This window comes from Entelurus aequoreus, linkage group LG10 (genome assembly GCF_033978785.1).
Source record: "Entelurus aequoreus isolate RoL-2023_Sb linkage group LG10, RoL_Eaeq_v1.1, whole genome shotgun sequence".
Lineage (NCBI taxonomy): Eukaryota > Metazoa > Chordata > Actinopteri > Syngnathiformes > Syngnathidae > Entelurus > Entelurus aequoreus.
Window position 1 is genome coordinate 53,563,563 of NC_084740.1, and position 27,500 is coordinate 53,591,062.

A 27,500-nucleotide genomic window follows, 5' to 3' on the forward strand; every position below is an offset into this window, starting at 1 on the left:
CATTTAGGTATGGATCCGATACCAAGTAGTTACAGGATCATACATTGGTCATATTCAAAGTCCTCATGTGTCCAGGGACGTATTTCCTGAGTTTATAAACATAAGATGAATTTTTAAAAAAGGAAAAAATGTTTTGTAACCATAAAAAATATAAATGTAATCATAGTAGTATCGTCTAGATACGCTCTTGTGCTTGGTATCATTAAAGTGGATGTCGGGTGTCGATCCACCCATGGCATTTGTTTACATTCAGGGGTGATAGCTTGCTGTTAGCAGTGAGCTATTGTATTTTCCTACGGTGTGTAGTGAAGCATGTTTAGCTAGTTTACTTTTGGATGATACCACAAATTTAGGTATAGATCCGATACCAAGTAGTTACAGGATCATACATTGGTCATATTCAAAGTCCTCATGTGTCCACTGACGTATTTCCTGAGTTTATAATCATAAGATGAATTTTTTAAAAAGGAAAAAATGTTTTGTAACCATAAAAAATATCAATGTAATCATAGTAGTATCGTCTAGATACGCTCTTGTACTTGGTATCATTACAGTGGATGTCGGGTGTCGATCCACCCATGGCATTTGTTTACATTCAGGGGTGATAGCTTGCTGTTAGCAGTGAGCTATTGTATTTTCCTACGGTGTGTAGTGAAGCATGTTTAGCTAGTTTACTTTTGGATGATACCACACATCTAGGTATGGATCCGATACCAAGTAGTTACAGGATCATACATTGGTCATATTCAAAGTCCTCATGTGTCCAGGGACGTATTTCCTGAGTTTATAAACATAAGATGAATTTTTAAAAAAGGAAACAATGTTTTGTAACCATAAAAAATATCGATGTAATCATAGTAGTATCGTCTAGATACGCTCTTGTGCTTGGTATCATTAAAGTGGATGTCGGGTGTCGATCCACCCATGGCATTTGTTTACATTCAGGGGTGATAGCTTGCTGTTAGCAGTGAGCTATTGTATTTTCCTATGGTGTGTGGTGAAGCATGTTTAGCTAGTTTGCTTTTGGATGATACCACACATTTAGGTATGGATCCGATACCAAGTAGTTACAGGATCATGCATTGGTCATATTCAAAGTCCTCATGTGTCCAGGGACGTATTTCCTGAGTTTATAAACATAAGATGAATTTTTAAAAAAGGAAACAATGTTTTGTAACCATAAAAAATATCGATGTAATCATAGTAGTATCGTCTAGATACGCTCTTGTGCTTGGTATCATTACAGTGGATGTCGGGTGTCGATCCACCCATGGCATTTGTTTACATTCAGGGGTGATAGCTTGCTGTTAGCAGTGAGCTATTGTATTTTCCTACGGTGTGTAGTGAAGCATGTTTAGCTAGTTTACTTTTGGATGATACCACACATTTAGGTATGGATCCGATACCAAGTAGTTACAGGATCATACATTGGTCATATTCAAAGTCCTCATGTGTCCAGGGACGTATTTCCTGAGTTTATAAACATAAGATGAATTTTTAAAAAAGGAAACAATGTTTTGTAACCATAAAAAATATCAATGTAATCATAGTAGTATCGTCTAGATACGCTCTTGTACTTGGTATCATTACAGTGGAAGTCGGGTGTCGATCCACCCATGGCGTTTGTTTATATTGTGACGCCGGTGAGCTATTGTATCCTCCTGCAGTGTGTAGTGAAGCATGTTTAGCTATTCCTCGTCCTCCAGTGATAATGATACTTGTAAGATACATATTTTATTTGTCGCCATGGAGGCGAGGATTAGTGATTTAGAAGTAGCTAAAACACTACAAAGCACCTCTTCCTGAGGGTGTTTCAGTGTTATAACTTCACCTTTATCTTTACTTTTTACACCAAAATGCGTCCATTCTCCCTTTTTCTGTCTACACACTGTGTCTGCTTGTAAGTACTCTGTGTGTGCGCGCTGCCGAACATGCCCCTCTGCTCGTAAAAACCAGCAATGTCACGACAAGACGACGCACCGTCATGAGAACCGGTGCTTTTTGGAGGCGGTACGGCGTGATTCATTAGTATCATGGTACTGTACTGGTACCGGTGTAGCGTACAACCCAGCAAGGTCTCCGGTGTTAGTTGTAGGAAGGAATTTCCGGTCTCTGGAGTCTAATGCTGGCTTGATGTCGTCCACAAATACCTTCAAATGGCACCTCAGGCTGGTGTCATTATCTCTTTAGTCATCGTTATGCACATAGAGCTAATTAGGCTTCTGCTCACGTCTATGATTCTAATAAGGTGCAGTTATGATAATTAGTTATGTGTGTATCAGGAGGAGGGCCCAGCGTGTCGTATTGCTTTGTGTTATTAAGCGACTTTATTATCTGCCAACTTGGCAATATAATGGATTCATATCTCCTCCCTGGTCTGAAGATATTATCAGCACTTATTTAAATCATTTTCATTTAGCTGTCACCAAAACATTTATCCCCCAAGTCCAAAATAGAATTGACAAGTAAAATTTCCTGTGACAGGAGACACTGGGGTGGGGGGTGGGGGGTGCAGATAGTGGGTTATGTTGTCTGCGTGATTTATGGATTTCATAAACTCAAACTCCCTCCGCCGCCACCTGGCTCGCCGCTCTTCTCTCGACTCGCCGCTCTTTTGCAACGCCAGCCAAGATTTTCAACTTCAAAAAACAGTTGGGAATTTTTCCTGCATAGCCAGCAGCAGCAACTTATGCCGTCATTGTTGTTGTTGTTGCTTGATGTACAGCTTAAGTTGTTCAACAGTCCGGGGGTCTCAGTTGTGGTATTTTAGGCTTCATAATGTGCCACACATTTTCAATGGGAGACAGGTCTGGACTACAGGCAGGCCAGTCTAGTACCCGCACTCTTTTACTATGAAGCCACGCTGTTGTAACACGTGGCTTGGCATTGTCTTGCTGAAATAAGCAGGGGCGTCCATGATAACGTTGCCTGGATGGCAACATATGTTGCTCCAAAACCTGTATGTACCTTTCAGCATTAATGGCGCCTTCACAGATGTGTAAGTTATCCATGTCTTGGGCACTAATACACCCCCATACCATCACACATGCTGGCTTTCACACTTTGCGCCTAGAACAATCCGGATGGTTCTTTTCCTCTTTGGTCCGGAGGACACGACGTCCACATTTTCCAAAAACAATTTGAAATGTGGACTCGTCAGACCGCAGAACACTTTTCCACTTTGCATCAGTCCATCTTAGATGAGCTCGGGCCCAGCGAAGCCGACGGCGTTTCTGGGTGTTGTTGATAAATGGCTTTGGCTTTGCATAGTAGAGTTTTAACTTCCACTTACAGATGTAGCGACCAACTGTAGTTACTGACAGTGGTTTTCTGAAGTCTTCCTGAGTGCACGTGGTGATATCCTTTACACACTGATGTCGCTTTTTAATGCAGTACCGCCTGAGGGATCGAAGGTCCGTAATATCATCGCTTACATGAAGTGATTTCTCCAGATTCTCTGAACCTTTTGATGATATTACGGAGCGTAGATGGTGAAATCCCTAAATTCCTTGCAATAGCTGGTTGAGAAATTATGTTCTTGGACAATTTGCTCAGGCATTTGTTGACAAAGTGGTGACCCTCGCCCCGTCCTTGTTTGTGAATGACTGAGCATTTCATGGAAGCTGCTTTTATACCCAATCATGGCACCCACCTGTTCCCAATTAGCCTGTTCACCTGTGGGATGTTCCAAATAAGTGTTTGATGAGCATTCCTCAACTTTCTCAGTCTTTTTTGCCACTTGTGCCAGCTTTTTTTAATCCAAATGAGCTAATATTTGCAAAAAATAACAAAGTTTTCCAGTTCGAACGTTAAGTATCTTGTCTTTGCAGTCTATTCAATTGAATATAAGTTGAAAAGGATTTTCAAATCATTGTATTCTCTTTTTATTTACCATTTTACACAACGTGACAACTTCACTGCTTTTGGGGTTTATAAAAGTCAACATTGGCACTTTTTGAATTACCCCGGACCTAAAAACAAAATTCCCCCCAAAATAGTCACAGTAGTGATTTTCGGCGTGTTATTTTACAAGTTTCAGCACATTTTTGAGCATTAGCGACAAAAAATGTAGCCTGACGTCTACTACAGAAGACTAAAGGCGATTTCATTTTTGCCATGTATGTGTTTTGGTAGCGTCGTCATCCCCAATCATGTTATTTGTACACAGAATTCAAAGGACTGATCAAATATTTCTGCCAGATGCATTGTTTGCAGGCTGTAGCACTAACCTGCTTACACTTCCAAATGATGGCAATGCTTAGAATTACCAAAACACGGTAAATATTGTACATATTGTTATGAAGGTGTCTGTTACTACATTATATATATACTTGCAGTGTGTATATTGTACATATTACATATTGTTATGAAGGTGTCTGTTACTACATTATATATATACTTGCAGTGTGTATATTGTACATATTACATATTGTTATGAAGGTGTCTGTTACTACATTATATATATACTTGCAGTGTGTATATTGTACATATTACATATTGTTATGAAGGTGTCTGTTACTACATTATATATATACTTGCAGTGTGTATATTTTACATATTACATATTGTTATGAAGGTGTCTGTTACTACATTATATATATACTTGCAGTGTGTATATTGTACATATTACATATTGTTATGAAGGTGTCTGTTACTACATTATATATATACTTGCAGTGTGTATATTGTACATATTACATATTGTTATGAAGGTGTCTGTTACTACATTATATATATACTTGCAGTGTGTATATTGTACATATTACATATTGTTATGAAGGTGTCTGTTACTACATTATATATATACCGGTACTTGCAGTGTGTATATTGTACATATTACATATTGTTATGAAGGTGTCTGTTACTACATTATATATATATATATATATATATATATATATATATATATATATATATATATATATATATATATATATATATATATATATATATATATATATATATATATATATATATATATATACATACACTTGCAGTGTGTATATTGTACATATTACATATTGTTATGAAGGTGTCTGTTACTACACTATATATATACTTGCAGTGTGTATATTGTACATATTACATATTGTTATGAAGGTGTCTGTTACTACATTATATATATACTTGCAGTGTGTATATTGTACATATTACATATTGTTATGAAGGTGTCTGTTACTACATTATATATATACTTGCAGTGTGTATATTGTACATATTACATATTGTTATGAAGGTGTCTGTTACTACATTATATATATACTTGCAGTGTGTATATTGTACATATTACATATTGTTATGAAGGTGTCTGTTACTACATTATATATATACTTGCAGTGTGTATATTGTACATATTACATATTGTTATGAAGGTGTCTGTTACTACATTATATATATACTTGCAGTGTGTATATTGTACATATTACATATTGTTATGAAGGTGTCTGTTACTACATTATATATATACCGGTACTTGCAGTGTGTATATTGTACATATTACATATTGTTATGAAGGTGTCTGTTACTACATTATATATATATATATATATATATATATATATATATATATATATATATATATATATATATATATATATATATATATATATATATATATACATACACTTGCAGTGTGTATATTGTACATATTACATATTGTTATGAAGGTGTCTGTTACTACACTATATATATACTTGCAGTGTGTATATTGTACATATTACATATTGTTATGAAGGTGTCTGTTACTACATTATATATATACTTGCAGTGTGTATATTGTACATATTACATATTGTTATGAAGGTGTCTGTTACTACATTATATATATACTTGCAGTGTGTATATTGTACATATTACATATTGTTATGAAGGTGTCTGTTACTACATTATATATATACTTGCAGTGTGTATATTGTACATATTACATATTGTTATGAAGGTGTCTGTTACTACATTATATATATACTTGCAGTGTGTATATTGTACATATTACATATTGTTATGAAGGTGTCTGTTACTACATTATATATATACTTGCAGTGTGTATATTGTACATATTACATATTGTTATGAAGGTGTCTGTTACTACATTATATATATACCGGTACTTGCAGTGTGTATATTGTACATATTACATATTGTTATGAAGGTGTCTGTTACTACATTATATATATATATATATATATATATATATATATATATATATATATATATATATATATATATATATATATATATATATATATATATATATATATACATACACTTGCAGTGTGTATATTGTACATATTACATATTGTTATGAAGGTGTCTGTTACTACACTATATATATACTTGCAGTGTGTATATTGTACATATTACATATTGTTATGAAGGTGTCTGTTACTACATTATATATATACTTGCAGTGTGTATATTGTACATATTACATATTGTTATGAAGGTGTCTGTTACTACATTATATATATACTTGCAGTGTGTATATTGTACATATTACATATTGTTATGAAGGTGTCTGTTACTACATTATATATATACTTGCAGTGTGTATATTGTACATATTACATATTGTTATGAAGGTGTCTGTTACTACATTATATATATACTTGCAGTGTGTATATTGTACATATTACATATTGTTATGAAGGTGTCTGTTACTACATTATATATATACCGGTACTTGCAGTGTGTATATTGTACATATTACATATTGTTATGAAGGTGTCTGTTACTACATTATATATATATATATATATATATATATATATATATATATATATATATATATATATATATATATATATATATATATATATATATATATATATATATACATACACTTGCAGTGTGTATATTGTACATATTACATATTGTTATGAAGGTGTCTGTTACTACACTATATATATACTTGCAGTGTGTATATTGTACATATTACATATTGTTATGAAGGTGTCTGTTACTACATTATATATATACTTGCAGTGTGTATATTGTACATATTACATATTGTTATGAAGGTGTCTGTTACTACATTATATATATACTTGCAGTGTGTATATTGTACATATTACATATTGTTATGAAGGTGTCTGTTACTACATTATATATATACTTGCAGTGTGTATATTGTACATATTACATATTGTTATGAAGGTGTCTGTTACTACATTATATATATACTTGCAGTGTGTATATTGTACATATTACATATTGTTATGAAGGTGTCTGTTACTACATTATATATATACTTGCAGTGTGTATATTGTACATATTACATATTGTTATGAAGGTGTCTGTTACTACATTATATATATACTTGCAGTCTGTATATTGTATGAACCAATTTTTACAATTAGAATGCAAAAAAATACTAAAAACTTTAGTCTTTTTGTCTTTCATAAGGATTATGAACACAAAAATAAAAAATAAAAAAACTCTCTGTGATCACGGTGCCGCTAAAAATACTTTGCCTGCAATAGCGTTTATAATATTATCATTAATACTTGGTGAATACTCAGGTGACAAAATGTTAAAGGGGATCCTTGGATGGTTATTTAGAGGGATTTTTAAACAGAATAGAGGGCCTCTCATTGGCTCCATTGTGTGATTACTTGTATTTATATTTATTAACGAGTTAGAATGCAAAACAAAATAAAAAATACACTCGTCTTTTTGTCTCTCATAAACGAAAATTCTCCCAAAAAAGTGCAGTTCCCTACACGGAAACGGTTGGATTGGAAGAGGAGATCAATTAGCATATCAATTAATCAATCAAACTTTATTTATAAAGCGCTTTTTATCCAAAAATAAATGCAACACAAAGTGCTTTCCAAAGTTAAAAACAATACCCCGATGACCCAGATCCCCCATTATCACATATACAAATACCAAACACACACACACACACACACACATGAACCAATGAATGCATGGCTGAGTACAGAGGAGACATGTGAGTAAACACTATCACATAAATGGTAATGGTAAATGGGTTATACTTGTTTAGCGCTTTTCTAACTTCAAGGTACTCAAAGCGCTTTGACACTATTTCCACATTCACACACACATTCACACACTGATGGCGGGAGCTGCAATGCAAGGCCCTAACCATTACCCATCAGGAGCAAGGGTGACGTGTCTTGCTCAAGGACAAAACGGACGTGACGAGGTTGGCATCGATCCAGGAACCCTCAGGTTGCTGGCACGGCCACTCTCCCAACCGCACCACGCCGTCCCCCCCATCTGCGCCAGGAGGTCACCAGACCGTGGCCACCAGGATGCTAAAATAGTAAGAACCATGAGTATGAATAAAGGATAAATTACAAGTAAAACATATGAAGATTAAAAAAAATAAAAATAATAATAGATAAAAAAGATGATAATGAAATTAATATACAGTAAATATATAAAAAATAAATAGGAGTAAATAAAATCTTGCATAACTAATAAGATAAAAAGTTAAACATGAATGACTTCAATAAAATAATTGTTATTAGGTAAAAGCCAAATCAAAAAGGCGGGTCTTAAAAACATGAACGTTCTCCGCAGCCCTGAGGTCTTCCGGCAAGCTGTTCCGTAGACGAGGTCATAATGGTGGAAAAATGCCATCCCCGGACTTTGTGTCCTGACTTTTGGGTGGGGTAAAAGTAATTCTGAATTAAAGAAGGCCCAATACCATAAAAAAAACCATTTATAAACCCTAAGCAGAACCTTAAAATTGATCCTGAAACACACGGGGAGCCAATGCAGAGATTTTAAAACTGGTGTAATGTGAGCCCGCCTTCTGGTCTTCGCGCCGCTGAATTCTGGAGTACTATCAGAATCAGAATCAGAAATACTTTAATAATCCCCTGGGAGACCGAGGTACCCGATACCTGCTCAATCAGCCAAGACACTGTGAAGCTTGTCCAGCTCCGCAGTCCTGTCTCTTCATCCGCATCTCCTCCGGTCTCTCCAAACGGACTCTGGTGTGGCAGAGACCCAGCAGCTGGTCTCCATTGCCAAAAGGCTCCCCAGAGACTACATTTAATACACTTTGGTGGTAGAGGGAGACTACATTTAATACACTTTGGTGGTAGAGGGAGACTACATTTAATACATCTCTTCCAGTCTCTCCAAACGGACTCTGGTGTGGCAGAGACCCAGCAGCTGGTCTCCATGGCCAAAAGGCTCCCCGGAGACTACATTTAATACACTTTGGTGGTAGAGGGAGACTACATCTAATACACTTTGGTGGTAGAGGGAGACTACATTTAATACATCTCCTCCAGTCTCTCCAAACGGACTCTGGTGTGGCAGAGACCCAGCAGCTGGTCTCCATGGCCAAAAGGCTCCCGGGAGCCAGAGGTAATATATACTGCACATATAGAAGACTAGAAAGCAGAGCGTTACTATCATCTATACGACTCGTAATAAAAGCATGCACTAGCGTCTCTGTGTTGACCAGGTTCTGTGTTCTGATAAAGTGAGAGAATCCAGATTAATCGTTTGCTAGGGTGAGGGAGCATGGCCAGAGACAGGAGCAGACCCAACAAAGCAACCTCGGCTGCCCGCCAACTCTCGGCCACTGTCCATTCCGGATGGATGAGCAAGGATGCGTCCAAGGAGACCGAGGTGTCCGATACCTGCTCATTCAGCCAAGACACTGTGAAGCCTGTCCAGCTCCGCAGTTCTGTCTCTTCATCCGCATCTCCTCCAGTCTCTCCAAACGGACTCTGGTGTGGCAGAGACCCAGCAGCTGGTCTCCACGGCCAAAAGGCTCCCCGGAGACTACATTTAATACACTTTGGTGGTAGAGGGAGACTACATTTAATACATCTCCTCCAGTCTCTCCAATTGGACTCTGGTGTGGCAGAGACCCAGCAGCTGGTCTCCATGGCCAAAAGGCTCCCGGGAGGCAGAGGTAATATATACATATAGAAGATTAGAAAGCAGAGCGTTACAATCATCTATATGACTCTAAGCGCGCACTAAGAATCTCCGTGTTGACCAGGTTCTGTGTTCTGATAAAGCGAGAGAATCCAGATTAAGCAGAGCATTGGAACACATTATCCCTGAGAGTGGAGGTCTTGTTAAAGAGAGAAATGTTATGAACAACAACTTCAGGTCACACATTTACGAGGACACGCCGGTGCCCAAACAGCTTCCGACATCACCTCTGTAGATCCTTTCCCTCCCAGGGTCTTCATTGCCGTTCCAGCGTCTCGCTGCCAGTTTTACAATCTCCCCTGTCCTGGGGGCAGATGCTAATCCTTCCATAACAACTTGTGTACAAACCAATTTGGCACTTTCAGCAGTGTTGCCTCCCTCGTATAAGAAGAGCCCCCGAAGCCAATTCCATCAGCGTGTGGGCAGCCTGAGCGATGCCCAGGGACCGTGTCCTCTTGCCTTCACGCCGCTATGGTTTTACGGGCCGCTTCTTAATGATGCGTCTGCTACTACGTCTTGTCAGGTCCAGTTTTAAAAGCGGTTATTTTGTCTCAATGTTGCCTCGGGGACAGATTGCTGCGGACGTTTTATCGCCTGTTTGCAAATACTTTGGCTTGCTTTCAGTGATGAAGATGCCGCCCTCGGTCCGTTCCAGAGCTGACCACGGCTTACTGCAGACCTGGGCAAATGAAGGCCCGGGGCCCGCATGCGGCCCGTTGAGCTTTTCAATCTGGCCCATTCCCAAATAATTGTTTTAGATCTTTAAGATGTGCAGTGATGTTTTCTAATGACCGTAAGTCTTTTTTTTTTTCTTTTTTTTTTTTTAATCAATCAACAAAACAATACACAACAATACCACAATAATGCAATACATTTCCAAAACCAAACCCGTCCCAGCAACGTTAAGAACAACAACAAACAGAGCAATTGAGGACACACAAACATGACACGGAACAATACAAATGTAGTGAAACAAAAATGAATATTATCGACAACAGCATCAATATTAGTGATAATTAATAAATAGCAGTGATTAAAAAAAAAAACCTCATTGATATTATCATTAAAAACATTAATAAAAAATAATAAAAAAATTATAAATGAACAATAGTGTCATAGTGGCTTACACTTGCATCACATCTCATAAACTTGACAACACACTGTGTCCAATATTTTCCATAAAGATATAATAAGTCATATTTTGGTTCATTTAATAGTTGAAAAGAATTTAAATAATGGATCCCATATTCCAATATATGACTCCAGTGTTTCCCATAAACTGCCAAGATACCTGTGGCGGTGGGGGCGTGGCTATGGGCGTGGTCACCATGACATCATCGAGTAATTTGCATAATTTACTACAATGATATGATTTTCTCTAAAAAGGCTCAAAAAATGTATACTTACTAATTAATAATAACAGTTTTGTTTTAGACGTCCATCCATCCATCCATTTTACAATATAATTACAACACTTTATGTACATATTTATATACAGATTTGAACAATAAGTTATTCACTGAAATATATTTATTAATTGTGGTTCTTACAAAAAATATATCTTATAAAATATAAAAGCTAAAATGTCTCTTAAAGCTCTGCCCCTTTAATTAGTGCATACGAAATAATTTAACTTTAGCCTACTACTACAACCATATTATTTACCAGCAACATAAAGTGAAACAGAGGCAGAGGTGTCCTGCCACAGTCAGTAACAAATAAACAGAAAACAGTAGTGGTCAAATACAAATAAGGCAACAAGAGAAGTATCCTACACTTCTCTTTTGTAAGGTAAATCTGAACAGCCTATACGGGCATCTACATCAACTATATGATTTGCCTGAGAAGCTGGACAGGACAAAAAAAAAAGCTTTTTTTTTTATTTTTTATTTGTGGCGGACGTAATTCTTTGTGGCGGGCCGCCACAAATAAATGAATGTGTGGGAAACACTGGACTCATTATTATCTAGACTAAATGCAGTTTGTTCTACTGATATCATCTCCATAGCTTGTGTGTACCAGTCAGTATGAGTTGGACTATCAACAGCTATCCATTTTTTAAATATTACCCTTTTTGTTATTATGCATATTGAAAGAAAAGCATTTTTACTCTTTGATGACACGTTACTAAATAGATGGAGATCCCCAAGAATACAAGTTTGCAGTGTCATTGGGATGTTTATATTAAGGATTGTGATTGCTTCTTTTGTTGTTTTCAACCATAACTCTTTTATTCTCTGACATTCCCACAATAAATGAACAAGAGTTCCCTCAGCTGCCCGACACTTCATACATAACTTGCTATCTACTACACCAATTTTAAACAGCTGAGAAGATGTAAAATACAATCTATTCAATATCTTAAATTGAGTCAGTTTATCTTTAATGCTTCTAAAGCAGGGGTCACCAACCTTTTTGAAACCAAGAGCTACTTCTTGGGTACTGATTAATGCGAAGGGCTACCATTTTGATAGACAATTGCCAGATATAGAAAATTTGCCCAATTTACCTTTAACTCTTATGTTATTATCAATAATTAATTATATTTATCTTTGTGGAAACACTGATCATCTTAATGATTTCTCACAATAAATATATATAGAAAAAGATAAATATCAATATGCAACACTTTATTTTTATATTTTCTCTAAGTGCACATTTTTCAAATTGAACATTTTCAAATGATCACTTCTAAGACAGTCTTGTGAAATCACAATATCCCATTTTAACTAGCTAGCCACTACAATTTTTTAACAAATCATGAATTACTTTGCACCATGTTTGTACAAATAATAATGTAAAATACAAAAGTCAACTCTCAATTTTTTAAATAAATAAATGTCACACTTTGAACTGGACACCACATCTGTTATCTGTTTCTTTGTCAGTTAGTGAAGACCAAGTCTTTAAAATATTTTCTTGGATTTTCAAATTCTATTTGAGTTTTGTCTCTCTTAGAATTAAAAATGTCGATCAAAGCGAGACCAGCTTGCTATTAAATAAATACAATTTAAAAAATAGAGGCAGCTTACTGGTAAGTGCTGCTATTTGTGCTATTTTTAGAACAGGCCAGCGGGCGACTCATCTGGTTCTTACGGGCTACCTGGTGCCCGCGGGCACCGCGTTGGTGACCCCTGTTCTAAAGGGCTTATTGGCATTTTTCCAAATATCATTCCATGATATGTCTCATCTAAAATGTTTAAGTCCATCATCCATTTCCGAACACATGCATCATTTGCATTTCTAGTGTGGTGTTCATTTATTATTCCATAAAATAGTTTAATTAATTTCTTAATTGTATCTTGATTAAAAAGTGCATCTTCCACTTCATGGCTATTTAAAGACATACTTTCAGAGGATATGCATTTATTTACAGCGTGTTTTAAAGAGACAAGATTTAAAAAATGATTTCTGGTTACATTATATTGATCAACCAACCGTAAGTCTTGAACTATACAAAGTATTTCAATGGTTGGAATCTGCACTTTTGCATGATATACTAGTTACCATGGTAATCTAATTAGTTTCTATGGTAATCTAATTAGTCACTATGGTCATCTAATTAGTCACTATGGGCATCTAATTAGTTACTATGGTCATCTAAGTCACAGCAGCTCAGACGAGGCACAAAGCAGTGTGGGTGGGGAGCGTTTCCACAGTGTTTCCAGAGCCTGAAATGCGGGTTTCAGGGACAGACGCGGAAGGAGATTTTTACAACAAAGTTCTAAAGCTTAGTGATATATCACATATATCAGATTGTAGGTGGGGTTATTTACCCTTCACGTTCATATTTTGCTGTTTGTTGTATTTTTGTTGCGTTTTGCTTGATTGTAAAATATGTGGATGGAGAGGGGGTGTGACGTTCATATGTTGTCAATATTCAGTGTTTTATCGGTCATAGTTAATATTGTGAATCCCACATTCTTTATTTTCATGTACATTCTGGGTGTCTCATTCAGTAAAAAAATGTAAAATTCCATTCCGTTTTTTTAAGGCGGTCTGTCATAACGTGTCGACTTTTTCTCACAATGTGTCGACTTTTTTTTTATAAAATTGGGAATTTTCTTTCTGTTTCTGTAATATTGCAATATTTTCTAATAAAATTATAACTTTTTAATGTAAACTTATTACTTATTAATGCAAAACGGTGACATTTGTCATATAAATTTCTGACTATCACAATATTGCCAATTTTTTTGTTGTTCTTGTAAAATAGTGACATTTTTTGGGTAAAATTATGACTTTTGTCATAATTTTGCCAAGTAGAATTCTGATTATTATTCTAATATTGCCAAAATTCTAAAGTTTTCTTATAAAATTGTAACTTTTGTCGAGTAAAATTACGACTCTTTTCATAAAATTGCCAAAATTGTAAGCTTTTCTTGTAAAATTGTGACTGTTATTGAGTAAAATTCCAAGTTTTATCGTAATATTGCACAAATGTTCAGTTTTTCTTGTAAAATTTGGACTTGCATCAAGTAAAATGACGACTTATTATATACTACTGCCAAAATTCAAAGTTTTTCTTGTGAAATCGTGACCTTTTCCTTGTGAAATTCCAACTCATTTTTCACAACAAACTTTTTTATATTTGCATAGTATGTATATATTATTAATGTTGTAAATACACATCCTTATATATCTAGAAAGGGTGGTCTTAAAGAAGTAGGCATTTTCCACCGGTCTCAAGAAGGTAACAAATACAAGAGTGTGTGTGTGTGTGTGTGTGTGTGTGTGTGCGTGTGCGTGTGCGTGTGCGTGTGCGTGTGTGTGTGTGTGTATATATATATATATATATGTATATATATGAGATATACCGGCCCCATGACACATTTTTTTCTCTAAATTTGGCCCCTTCGAGTCAAAATAATTGCCCAGGCCTGGCTGACTGTCTCCGTCCTTTAAGAGGCATCAATGGCGTTATTGTTTGTGATTGTGAGGCCTCTCTTCCACTCATCACTCACTGGTTTCCTTCGCCCCATTCAGCCCCGTTCTCCCCCGCGGGCAGTGAGACGGCCGTCAAGTTCGATTCCCAGGGGGACGGCATTGGCCGCTACAACATCTTCAGCTACCAGCGCTCGGGCGACCGCTACGGCTACGTGCCGGTGGGGGATTGGGCCGAGAGCTTGAGCCTGAACGGCGCTCTGATTCGCTGGCCCAAAGAAGCGGCGCCCACCTCGCAGTGCAGCGACCCCTGTGAGCGCAACGAGATGAAGAAAATGCAGGCAGGTGGGAGAGAGAATTTGAACGTTTACAGGTACTTTATCAGGGAGAAGTGCCTATTTCAACACACACCCAAATCCTATTCTGGGCTTTTCCCTGCTTCCCAGGTGAGTATTGCTGCTGGATCTGCACAGCCTGCGAGCCTCACGAGTACCTGGCGGACGAGTTCACCTGCTCGCCCTGCGCCCCCGGTCAGTGGCCCACTGACGACTTGACGTCCTGCTACGAGCTGCCTGAGGACTACATTATGTGGGAGGATGCCTGGGCCATTGGTCCAATCACAATCGCCTGTGTAGGGTGAGTGATGAAGGACAGGCCGGATGGTACAACTCCCGAATTTACCACATTTTACAAGAAAAAAGCATTAGCCGCACCGGACTATAAGCCGCAGATACATACGTCGTGAAATTAGTTATTTACACCAAAATATTTTGTAAATGTTAATTTGACATAATGGGACACTTTTAATAAGTATGAATTGATTTAGTTATATTGTAAAGTTTGGAATTACAAGTATTAGCCGGAAAATATACTGTATATGTTGTGAAATTAGTTATTTACACCAAAATATTTTGTAAATGTTAATTTGAATACCTTAATTGTTTCCAAACCATGCCTGTCACAGGGCAGTAAAACGGCTGATCAAACAAAACAGAAGTCATCGTCATGGACCCACTAGCTTCGTAAGCTTTGGTGAATTTGTGAAACTGTCACAATACAAAAAATAATGTCATTGTGAGTTATTAATACTAACACAGATACTTGTGTCGGCATATTCGCTAATGCTAACAACAATGCCGGCTTGATTACATTATGATAGTGCGTAGAAATATGCATGAAAACAATAATATTTTACAGACATCACACATTGAGTAAGTATGAGTTGATTTAGTTGTATTGTAAAATTTGGAATTACAAGTATTAGCAGGAAAATATATACGTTGTGAAATGAGTTATTTACACTAAAATATTTTGTAAATGTTAATTTGAATACCTTAGTTGTTTCCAAACAGTGCCTGTCACAGGGCAGTAAAACGGCTCATCAAACAAAACAGAAGTCATCCTTCATGGACCCACTAGCTTCGAAAGCTTTGGTGAATTTGTGAAACTGTCACAATACAAAAATAATGTCATTGTGAGTTATTAATACTAACACAGACACTTGTAAAGGCGTTAGCATATTTGCTAACAACAATGCTAGCTTGATTACATTACGAAAGCGCGTACAAATATGCTCGAAAACACTAACATTTTACAGACATCACACATGGTATATGATTTAGTTATATCGTAAAACTTGAAATGACAAGTATTAGCCGCACCGGACTATAAGCCGCAGATATATATATATATATATATATATATATATATATATATATATATATATATATATATATATATATATATATATATATATATATATATATATATATATATATATATTATATAACATTTTGCAGTCTTGTTGTTATTGCAACAGAATATACATTCAATTATAGTTAGCATTAATAGCTAAACTTTGCCATTGACGGAGTATTGGTAATAATATCAAGTCAATATACAAACTTGTACCTTATTCTCTTCCTTTGTGTGTGATACGTTCAGGCATGTCCTCCAGTGAAAGTGATAATGATACTTCAGATAAAAAAAAGCCGTCTATTTGCCCGAACGGAAGTGATTATTTGCTTGGAGCGCGTCCACACTGTGTATGGAGACACATCATTAGCTGCTAGCTGCTTGTCAGCGGGGGGACTAAAAATAAAGGCAATAAAATGAATTAATCGGCATTGCCGATCACATACTTTTTTTATTTTTTTTACAAAAATCGGCTGATACATGTCCATGGCTGATCCATCAACACATCCCGAGTGGAAACCCGACACTCCAGTAGGAAAAGGGCATTCATTTACGACATGCAAAAAAAAAAAAAAGATTCCACGGTTAAAAAAAAAACAGCAATTCCTATTTTTACTGTGAAATGTACAGTGTTGTTTATTTACAACTAATTACTGCAAATTTAAAAACTGTCATTTTACTGTAAAATCTACAGCTATTATTTTTACAGTGCGTTACTGTAAATGGAAAAACCGTAGCACTTTCATTTTTAGCATACAATTCTGGAATCTGGTCTGCCAGTGTTGTTTACATGTTGAGATGAAGTCAGGATGTAAAACCATCTTCCTCGCCTTCCAGGTTCATGTGCACCGGCCTCGTGTTCTGGGTGTTCATGCGACACAACAACACGCCGCTGGTGAAGGCGTCAGGTCGAGAACTGTGCTACATCCTCCTCCTGGGCGTCTTCATGTCCTACGCCATGACCTTCCTCTTCCTGGCCAAGCCGTCGCCCGCCATCTGTGCCCTGCGCCGCCTCGGCCTGGGCACGTCTTTCGCCGTGTGCTACTCGGCGCTCCTCACCAAAACCAACCGAATCGCCAGGATTTTCAGCGGGGTGAAAGACGGGGCGGGCGCAGTGAGGCCGCGCTTCATCAGCCCGTCCTCTCAGGTCAGTGAAGGCGTCGCAACTTTGCGACGAGTGTGTTCATTTATTCTTAAAATCCCCCATTATAATTATATTATCTGCATGCGTCACTATATCAGCAACAAACTCAGAAAACTCGATAGATAACAGCCAAATGGCGGCGTCTGTACAGAAAAGTGAAGTGTTACCTTTGTCTCCAGGTGTTCATCTGTCTGAGCCTCATTTCCGTGCAGTTAGTGATGGTGTCAGTGTGGCTGCTGCTGGAAGTTCCCGGCACGCGACGCTTCACTTTACCAGAACGGCGGCAGACGGTCATCCTCAAGTGCAACGTGCGCGACACCAGCATGCTGATGTCACTAGGCTACGACGTCCTGTTGGTCATCCTGTGTACTGTGTAAGTGAACACCACTTCCTGTTGGTCATCCTGTGTACTGTGTAAGCGGACACCACTTCCTGTTGGTCATCCTGTGTACTGTGTGAGTGGACACCACCTCCTGTTGGTCATCCTGTGTACTGTGTGAGTGGACACCACCTCCTGTTGGTCATCCTGTGTACTGTGTAAGTGAACACCACTTCCTGTTGGTCATCCTGTGTACTGTGTAAGTGAACACCACCTGCTGTTGGTCATCCTGTGTACTGTGTAAGTGAACACCACTTCCTGTTGGTCATCCTGTGTACTGTGTGAGTGGACACCACTTCCTGCCGTCTCGTACAACTGCTTCATTAGCAGCCACCCAGCCGGCACAAGACATTGAAACAATGTTGTGAACTTGTTGAATTAGGTCCCGACATTGAGCAACTCAAACCTAATGTTGAAACAACATGCTTTTTGACGACGTTTAATCCATACTTGCCAACCTTGAGACCTCCGATATCGGGAGGTGGGGTGTGGGGCGGGGGCGTGGTTAAGAGGGGAATATATTTAAGCTAGAATTCACCAACTCAAGTATTTCATATATATATATATATATATATATATATATATATATATATATATATATATATATATATATATATATATATATATATATATATATATATGTATATATATATGTATGAAATACTTGACTTTCAGTGAATTCTAGCTATGTATATATATATATATATATATATATATATATATATATATATATATATTTTTTATTTTTTATTTTTTTATTATTTTTTTTATTATACATATAAATAAAATAAATACTTGAATTTCAGTGTTCTGGAGGCTATCCAGTAGATGGCAGTATTGTCCTGTTTAAGAGTGTCACAACATTGTTGTTTACGGCAGACGAACTGCTTTACGGTAGACTAAACGTGACTGCTGTTGTTGTGTGTTGTTACCGCGCTGGGAGGACGTTAATGAAACTGCCTAACAATAAACCCACATAAGAAACCAGGAACTCGCCCTCGATCATTCTACAGTTATGACGTCATTGGGCAGGCAAGCTGTTTATATTGTGGGAAAGCAGACGTGAGAAAGGCTGTCCTCACTCAGGTCCGCATTGAGCTGGAGGGGGCGTGGCCTCCAGCTGCGGCTGAATACCGGGAGTTTGTCAGGAGAAAATTTCTGCCGGGAGGTTATCGGGAGAGGCGCTGAATACCGGGAGTCTCCCGGTAAAAACGGGAGGGTTGGCAAGTATGGTTTAATCAATGTTGGGTTGTGACGTTGATTTGACCGTTGAAATTTGGTCATTTTACAATACAAATACAACATTAAAACAACATGCTTTTTGACAACGTTTAGGGCGTTGATTTGACCGTTGAATTTTGGTCATTTTCCAACCAATATTCTACAACACAAACACAACGTTGAAACAACCCAACGTTTATTCAACGTTGGGTTGTGACGTTGATTTGACCATTGAATTTTGGTCATTTCCCAAACAATATTCTGCAACACCCATACATTGTTTAATCAATGTTGGGTTCTGACGTTGATTTGACCGTTGAAATGTGGTCATTTTACAACACAAATACAACGTTGAAACAACATGCTTTTTGACAACGTTGATTCAATGTTGGGTTGTGATGTTGATTTGACCATTGAATTTTGGTCATTTTACAACACAAATACAACGTTGAAACAACATGTTTTTTGACGTTTATTCAGTGTTGGGTTGTGACATTGATATGACCATTGAAATTTGGTCATTTTACAACACAAATACAACATTAAAACAACATGCTTTTTGACAATGTTTAGGACGTTGATTTGCCATTTTCCAACCAATATTCTACAACACAAACACAACGTTGAAACAACATGCTTTTTGATGAACTTTATATTCAATGTTGGGTTGTGACGTTGATTTGACCATTGAAATTTGGTCATTTTGCAACACAAATACAACATTGGAACAACATTTAATCAATGTTGGGTTGTGACCTTGATTTGACCATTGAATTTTGGTCATTTTCCAATCAATATTTTACAACACAAATCCAACGTTGAAACATCATGCTTTTTGACGACGTTTAATCAATGTTGGGTTGTGACGATGATTTGACCATTGAATTTTGGTCATTTCCCAACTAATATTCTACAACACAAATACAACGTTTAATCAGTGTTGGGTTGTTGACGTTCATTTGACCATTGAAATTTGGTCATTTCACAACACAAATACAACATTGGAACAACATGCTTTTTGACAAGGTTTATTCAATGTTGGGTTGTGACGTTGTTTTAACCATTGAAATTTGGTCAATTTACAACACAAATACAACGTTGAAACAACATGCTTTTTGACAACGTTTAATCAATGTTGGGTTTTGACGTTGATTTGACCATTGAATTTTGGTCATTTTACAACACAAATACAACGTTGAATTTTGGTCATTTCCCAACCAATATTATGCAACACAAATACAACGTTTAATCAATGTTGTGTTGTGACGTTTTTTTGACCATTAAAGTTTGGTCATTTTACAACACAAATACAACAACATACTTTTTGACAACGTTTAATCAATGTTGGGTTCTGACGTTGATTTGACCGTTGATTTGACCGTTGAAATGCGGTCATTTTACAACACAAATACAACGTTGACACAACATGCTTTTTGACAACGTTGATTCGATGTTGGGTTGTGACGTTGATTTGACCATTGAATTTTAGTCATTTTACAACACAAATACAATGTTGAAACAACATGCTTTTTGGCAATCTTTAATCAATGTTGGGTTGTGACGTTGATTTGACCATTGAATATTGGTCATTTTACAACACAAATACAACATTGAAAAACCATGCATTTTGACAACATTTATTCAATGTAGGGTTGTGACATTGATTTGACCGTTGAAATTTGGTCATTTTACAACACAAATACAACGTTGAAACAACATGCTTTTTGGCGACGTTTAATCAATGTTGGGTTGTGACGATGATTTGACCATTGAATTTTGGTCATTTCCCAACTAATATTCTACAACACAAATACAACGTTTAATCAGTGTTGGGTTGTGACGTTCATTTGACCATTGAAATTTGGTCATTTTGCAACACAAACCTAATGTTGAAACAACATGCTTTTTGACAACATTTAATCAATGTTGGGTTGTGACGTTGATTTGACCATTCAATTTTGGTCATTTTACAACCAATATTTTACAACTCAAATACAACGTTAAAACAACATGCTTTTTGATGACGTTTAATCAATGTTGGGTTGTGACGATGATTTGACTGTTGACTTTTGGTCATTTCCCAACCAATATTCTACAACACAAATACAATGTTTGATCAATGTTGGGTTGTGACGTTGATTTGACCATTGAATTTTGGTCATTTTACATCACAAATACAACATTGAGAAAACATGCTTTTTGACAACGTTTAGGACGTTGATTTGAACGTTGAATTTTGGTCATTTCCCAACCAATATTCTACAACACCGACACAACGTTTAATCAATGTTGGGTTGTGACGTTTATTTGACTTTTGAAATTTGGTCATTTTACATCACAAATACAACGTTGAAACAACATGCTTTTTGATGACGTTTAATCAATGTTGGGTTGTGACGTTGATTTGACCGTTGAATTTTGGTCATTCTACAACACAAATACAACATTGAAACTACCTGCATTTTGACAACGTTTAATCAATGTTGGGTTCTACTGTTGATTTGACCATTTAAAATTTGGTAACATCAACGTTGTCTCAATTTCCAAATACAACTATTTTGCCACGTTGTTTCAAAGCCAGTTTTATGTACGTATAACCAACGTTGTATCAATGTCTTGTGCCTGCTCGTAAGGCTGCAAGAGCCCTATGGTAATTGCTCCGTGCATTATTCTTGTCCCAATTCGATCGCATTTTTAAGGCCCTTAACATGCGCGAAAATGCACCAATGTTTGCGAGCGAGTCAGGTCCCGCAAACATTTTTTATATTTTGTGGATACCAAACTCTGAATTTTAAAATTGACTCTCTAGCGCCCCCTTAAAAATGCGGGGGGAAAAATAGCCCATGCCGTTAGATCCACGTATAGGCCAAAAACAGGGGTCGTACTTCAACGGACTCCTCCTAGGGACTTTGACCAAATAAGTTGCAGTTAAAATGAAAGATACTAGACAGATTAGCGATGATCTATTTCGTAGGGATTTTGCCTACGCCCTAAAATGTGGGCGTGGCCTGGCGTCAAACTTTGATCTGATGGCTCGCCACAAAACTTTGTGCATTTATTACTTGGCTCCACAAACTCAGATCTTGATCAGAATTGGTAGAAAGGATGATGATGACACCTTGAAGGGCTGGATCGGTCAGTACCTTTTCGCCCCCATTCGTAGTGGGCGGAGCCTGGCCGTAAAAAAAACGCTCAACCAACCATCGAACTGTCATTCCTGCACAGATGATCCGATCTCCTTCCAAACTGATACATAGCTTTTAGGTTGGGGTCTGATCATGATATCGACACCAATATCGCCACCTTGCGATGGAAAATTTCACCCTGCTCGCAGATTTGATTCTCATTTGAATTCCCTTCTAGATACGCCTTCAAGACCAGGAAGTGTCCCGAGAACTTCAACGAGGCAAAGTTCATTGGCTTCACCATGTACACCACCTGTATCATTTGGCTGGCCTTTCTCCCCATCTTCTACGTCACGTCCAGCGACTACAGGGTACTTCTTTCTTTTGCCTTTGTAGATCGAATGTATAGAAATACCTGTCAGTAGGATACAGTAGCGATGTATACCATGTACCAGTACTTTTTTTGGTACCGGTTCCTAACTGTCTCGGTCCATCCGTTAAGATTCTAGACATCCAAAAACCGCCAACAAAACTTCGTTCACATTCCGTGACCTGAATGTCAAGCAAGTATCGGCGATATTGTTATTGTACGAGCTAACGCAGAGGAGCTATTTTTAGTCACATGGCGCCTTGATCACGGCAGCTTTTGACATACCGAGCCGCTGCATCGTCTCCGAGTTGGTAAAAGTCTGCTGGATTATAAATCATGGCTCTCACTTGTATGGTAGAAGGTGGTGAGAAGTTGGTAAACAGTGAAATTTAACTTACACCCGAAAACATTGCTTATATGATTAATTCATCATATAAACGGGGAAGACAAGTTTTGTGCTGAAAGACGTAAACATCAGTCGGCATCCCAACGTCCAAAACATATAGCTCAACTTTGTAAATTCAGTTTCAATAATATATCGTTTTGGACTATCATTTGTTCCAAAGTAGTCGTTTTTTTTTGTTTCTCGTGAAGTCTGTCATGATTTATTGGTAGTTGTTTTTTTTTGAAGGAACTAGCGAACATTACTATGCGCTTTGTGAAATCAACCCACACCCCCCCCAAAAAAAAAAGTTCTCGTAGTGCTTAAAATGAGCAAAATATATAAATAGTACATGATATCATGAATGTGTCTGTATATACAAATTTGTTGGAGGTTTTTGGATGTTAATTGTTGTGTCGACCAGCTCTTCCTCTCAGGGAATCTAAGTTACTGGTCAATCCCAAGGTCTTTCGATGACATATATGCTGAGTAAGGAGGACCATCAAGACAGAATAGGAATATTATCAAGTTTTACTGAAATGTCAGGAGATCTGCCCACACCAATACATTCATATCGGCTACTCGAGTTGATCTGACATTCAAACGGAAGAGCCAACTTCTTGCACACAAAGAAAGCCCCCACCTCTCCCTCTCGCAACACTGATAAGGAAGAAGTGGGGGATGTATTCACATTCCAATGGTTAAGACACTAAACAGACCTCTGAAGACAAAGAGAAACTGGTAGAATATACAAAGGAAAAGTACTAGCTGCTCTAAACATGGCTATGAATAAAGAAAGAACTCTTAAACATATACGCATTCTCCACATTTTTAAAGGGCTTTATAGGCGGAATACATGAATCCCCATTACCTGCACTGTTAGCCGCCTCTTGCTAGCATATATTTACTCTTTAGAATGCATATAAGTACAGAAGGCATACGTATTCTTGTCCCACGAAGGGATTGTGAACGATAGGCAAACGTCCTAAAACGTGCTGAAAAATCACAATTCGTATTTAATGGTGATTCATAATTGAGGGGACGGCGTGGCGAAGTCGGGAGAGTGACCGTGCCAGCAACCTGAGGGTTCCTGGTTCGATCCCCATCCTTCTACCAACCTCGTCACGTCCGTTGGGTTAATATTCTAATATTATTTCGATTTGTTTAAATAGGCCAAAAACAACAACAGGAACAATAATTGTCCGATCCAAATCAAATTTTTTTCGATTCCCAAGTATTCAAATGAGCGAGACATTTCACCCTTGCTCCTGATGGGTGGTGGTTAGGGCCTTGCATGGCCGCTCCCCGCCATCAGTGTGTGAATGTGTGTGTGAATGTGGAAATAGTGTCAAAGTGCTTTGAGTACCTTGAAGGTAGAAATAATCCATAATCCATTCATAATTTTCAAGAATGTATTTATTTATTTTTTTTAATTCTTAAGAATCACATTTTAAAAGGACGCTTTTTAGAAACATCTCTGTGCTCTATATCATTCGTTAGCTGCCAAAAGTAGCTTTTTTAACCTGTTTTAAACATACTTTATCATTATTTTTATGCCAAATAATATCTTGCAAGAATCATTTGAATTAGAGATGTCCGATATTATCGGCCGATAAATGCTTTAAAATGTAATATCGGAAATTATCTGTATCGTTTTTTTTATTATCGGTATGGTTTTTTTTATTAAATCAACATAAAAAACACAAGATACACTTACAATTAGTGCACCAACCCCAAAAAACCTCCATTTACACTCATTCACACAAAAGGGTTGTTTCTTTCTGTTATTAATATTCTGCTTCCTACATTATATATCAACATATATCAATACAGTCTGCAAGGGATACAGTCCGTAAGCACACATGATTGTGCGTGCTGCTGCTCCACTAATAGTACTAACCTTTAACAGTTAATTGTACTCATTTTCATTAATTACTAGTTTCTATGTAACTGTTTTTATATTGTTTTACTTTATTTTTTATTCAAGAAAATGTTTTTAATTTATTTATCTTATTTTATAATTTTTTAAAAAAGGACCTTATCTTCACCATACCTGGTTGTCCAAATTAGGCATAATAATGTGTTAATTCCACGACTGTATATATCGGTATCGGTTGATATCGGTATCGTAATTAAGAGTTGGAAAATATCGGATATCTGCAAAAAAAAAGCCATTATCGGACATCCCTAATTTGAATACTTGGGAATTTAAAAAATATATTTGGATCGGACAATTATTTTTCCTGTTGTGGTTTTTGCCCTATTTAAACAAATTGAAATAATAATAAAATATTAACCCAAGAAAATGATGACAGTATTTGCTTTACAATACCCTTTCTTCCAAAAAAAATGGATAATAATCATTATTTCCTATATGGTGATAATTTTTTTTTTTTTTTTTTTTTTACCTTTTTTTTAAAAAATAATTTATTTGAATGAAAAGCATTATTTGTTTGAACTCCTTGGTCAAATATTGTTTTGCGTGTGTGTGACGTGTGCAGGTTCAGACCACCACCATGTGCATCTCGGTCAGCCTCAGTGGGTTTGTGGTGCTGGGCTGCATGTTTGTGCCCAAGGTCCACATCATCATGTTCCAGCCCCAGAAGAATGTGACCAGCCACCGCCTCAACCTCAATCGCTTCAGCGTCAGCGTCAGCGGGGCGGCGGCGGCCACCTCGTACGCCTCACATGGTAGGTGTAGTGCATGGTAGGTGCGGTGCATGGTAGGTGTGGTGCAGCTGGCTCGTCTTTAAAGAGACAGGACGATGAAGGTTCAGACTGATTTATTTCGAATGCAATGTAAGTAAAGACAAGTTCCTCAGGCAGACACGAAACGAGGCGTCCCTCAAGGCTCCATTTTAAGTCCCGTTCTTTTTACGCGTCATCAGCAGACAAGATGTCAGTTTGCAGCTCTGATGACTGACATACTTTCCTTCTCATTGTGTGCACACATGAAGGACAACAGAGGAGGAGTTGTGATGTTCATTTTAAGACCACGGTGATGAATGTTAAAGAAGAAATAATAAACACGATACACTCAAAGTTGAATATAACTCAAAGTCCATGAAATACTCATCTTGTTATTCCACAGATAGTCTAGAGATAGAAATCATTATTTGTTTACCCTTTTTGTTCCAAAAACGTTATGCGCTTAGCTCGGCTGCCTAGCCGGTGGATAGTGCCACCGCGTGTCGTGACGTGACCGTTGGATAGTGACACCACATGACGCGACCAGTGGATAGTGCCACCGCATGACGTGACGTGACTGTTGGATAGTGCCACCACATGACGCGACCAGTGGACAGTGCCACCGCGTGACGCGACGCGACTGGTTGATAGTGCCACCAGGGGACGTGACTGGTGGATAGTGCCACCGCGTGACGCGACCGGAGGATAGTGCCACCATGCGACGTGACGCGACCGGTGGATAGTGCCACCACCTGACGTGACGTGACGCGACCGGTGGATAGTGCCACCACGTGACATGACTGGTGGATAGTGCCACCACTTGACGTGACCGGTGGATAGTGTCACCGCGTGACATGACACGACAGGTGGATAGTGCCACCACGTAATGTGACGCAACTGGTGGATAGTGCCACCATGTAACGTGACGTGACTGGTGGATAGTGCCCCCACGTGACGTGACGCAACTGGTGAATAGTGCCACCGCGTGACGTGACGCGACCGGTGGATAGTGCCACCGCGTGATGTGACACAACCGGTGGATAGTGCCACCGCGTGATGTGACACAACCGGTGGATAGTGCCACCGCGTGACGTAAAGCGACTGGTGGATAGTGCCACCGCGTGACGTAACGCGACTGGTGGATAGTGCCACCACGTGACGTGACCGGTGGATAGTGCCACCACGTGACGCGACCGGTGGATAGTGCCACCACATGACGCGACCGGTGGATAGTGCCTCCACGTGACGTGACGCGACCGGTGGATAGCGCCACCACGTGACACGACCAGGGGATAATGCCACCACTTAACAGGACGCGACCGGTGGATAGGGCCACCACTTGACGTGACTGGTGGTGGATAGTGCCACCGCTTGACGTGACTGGTGGATAGTGCCACCACATGATGTGATGCAACCGGTGGATAGTGCCACCACGTGACGTGGCTGGTGGATAGTGTCACCACGTAATGTAACGCGACTGGTGGATTGTGCCACCATGTGACATTACGCGACTGGTGGATAGTGCCACGACCTGAGGCGACCGGTGGATAGTGCCACCGCGTGACGTGACATGATCGGTGGATAGTGCCACCACCGCGTGACGCGACTGGTGGATAGTGCCACCACATGATGTGATGCAACCGGTGGATAGTGCCACCACGTGACGTGGCTGGTGGATAATGCCA

At 38.1% G+C, this 27,500-nt stretch overlaps 1 protein-coding gene across 1 annotated transcript in view; it reads left to right on the top strand.

Moving 5' to 3' along the window:
• Positions 1–27,500, top strand: part of grm3 (glutamate receptor, metabotropic 3) — a 196,117-nt gene that overhangs the window by 167,398 nt on the left and 1,219 nt on the right. Inside the window, exons 9-14 of the mRNA XM_062061178.1 lie at positions 14,914–15,156; positions 15,258–15,447; positions 17,344–17,653; positions 17,830–18,023; positions 22,614–22,746; positions 25,629–25,818. Of these exons, the coding sequence (XP_061917162.1) occupies positions 14,914–15,156; positions 15,258–15,447; positions 17,344–17,653; positions 17,830–18,023; positions 22,614–22,746; positions 25,629–25,818 (1,260 nt within the window). The remainder of the gene's footprint in view (positions 1–14,913; positions 15,157–15,257; positions 15,448–17,343; positions 17,654–17,829; positions 18,024–22,613; positions 22,747–25,628; positions 25,819–27,500) is intronic.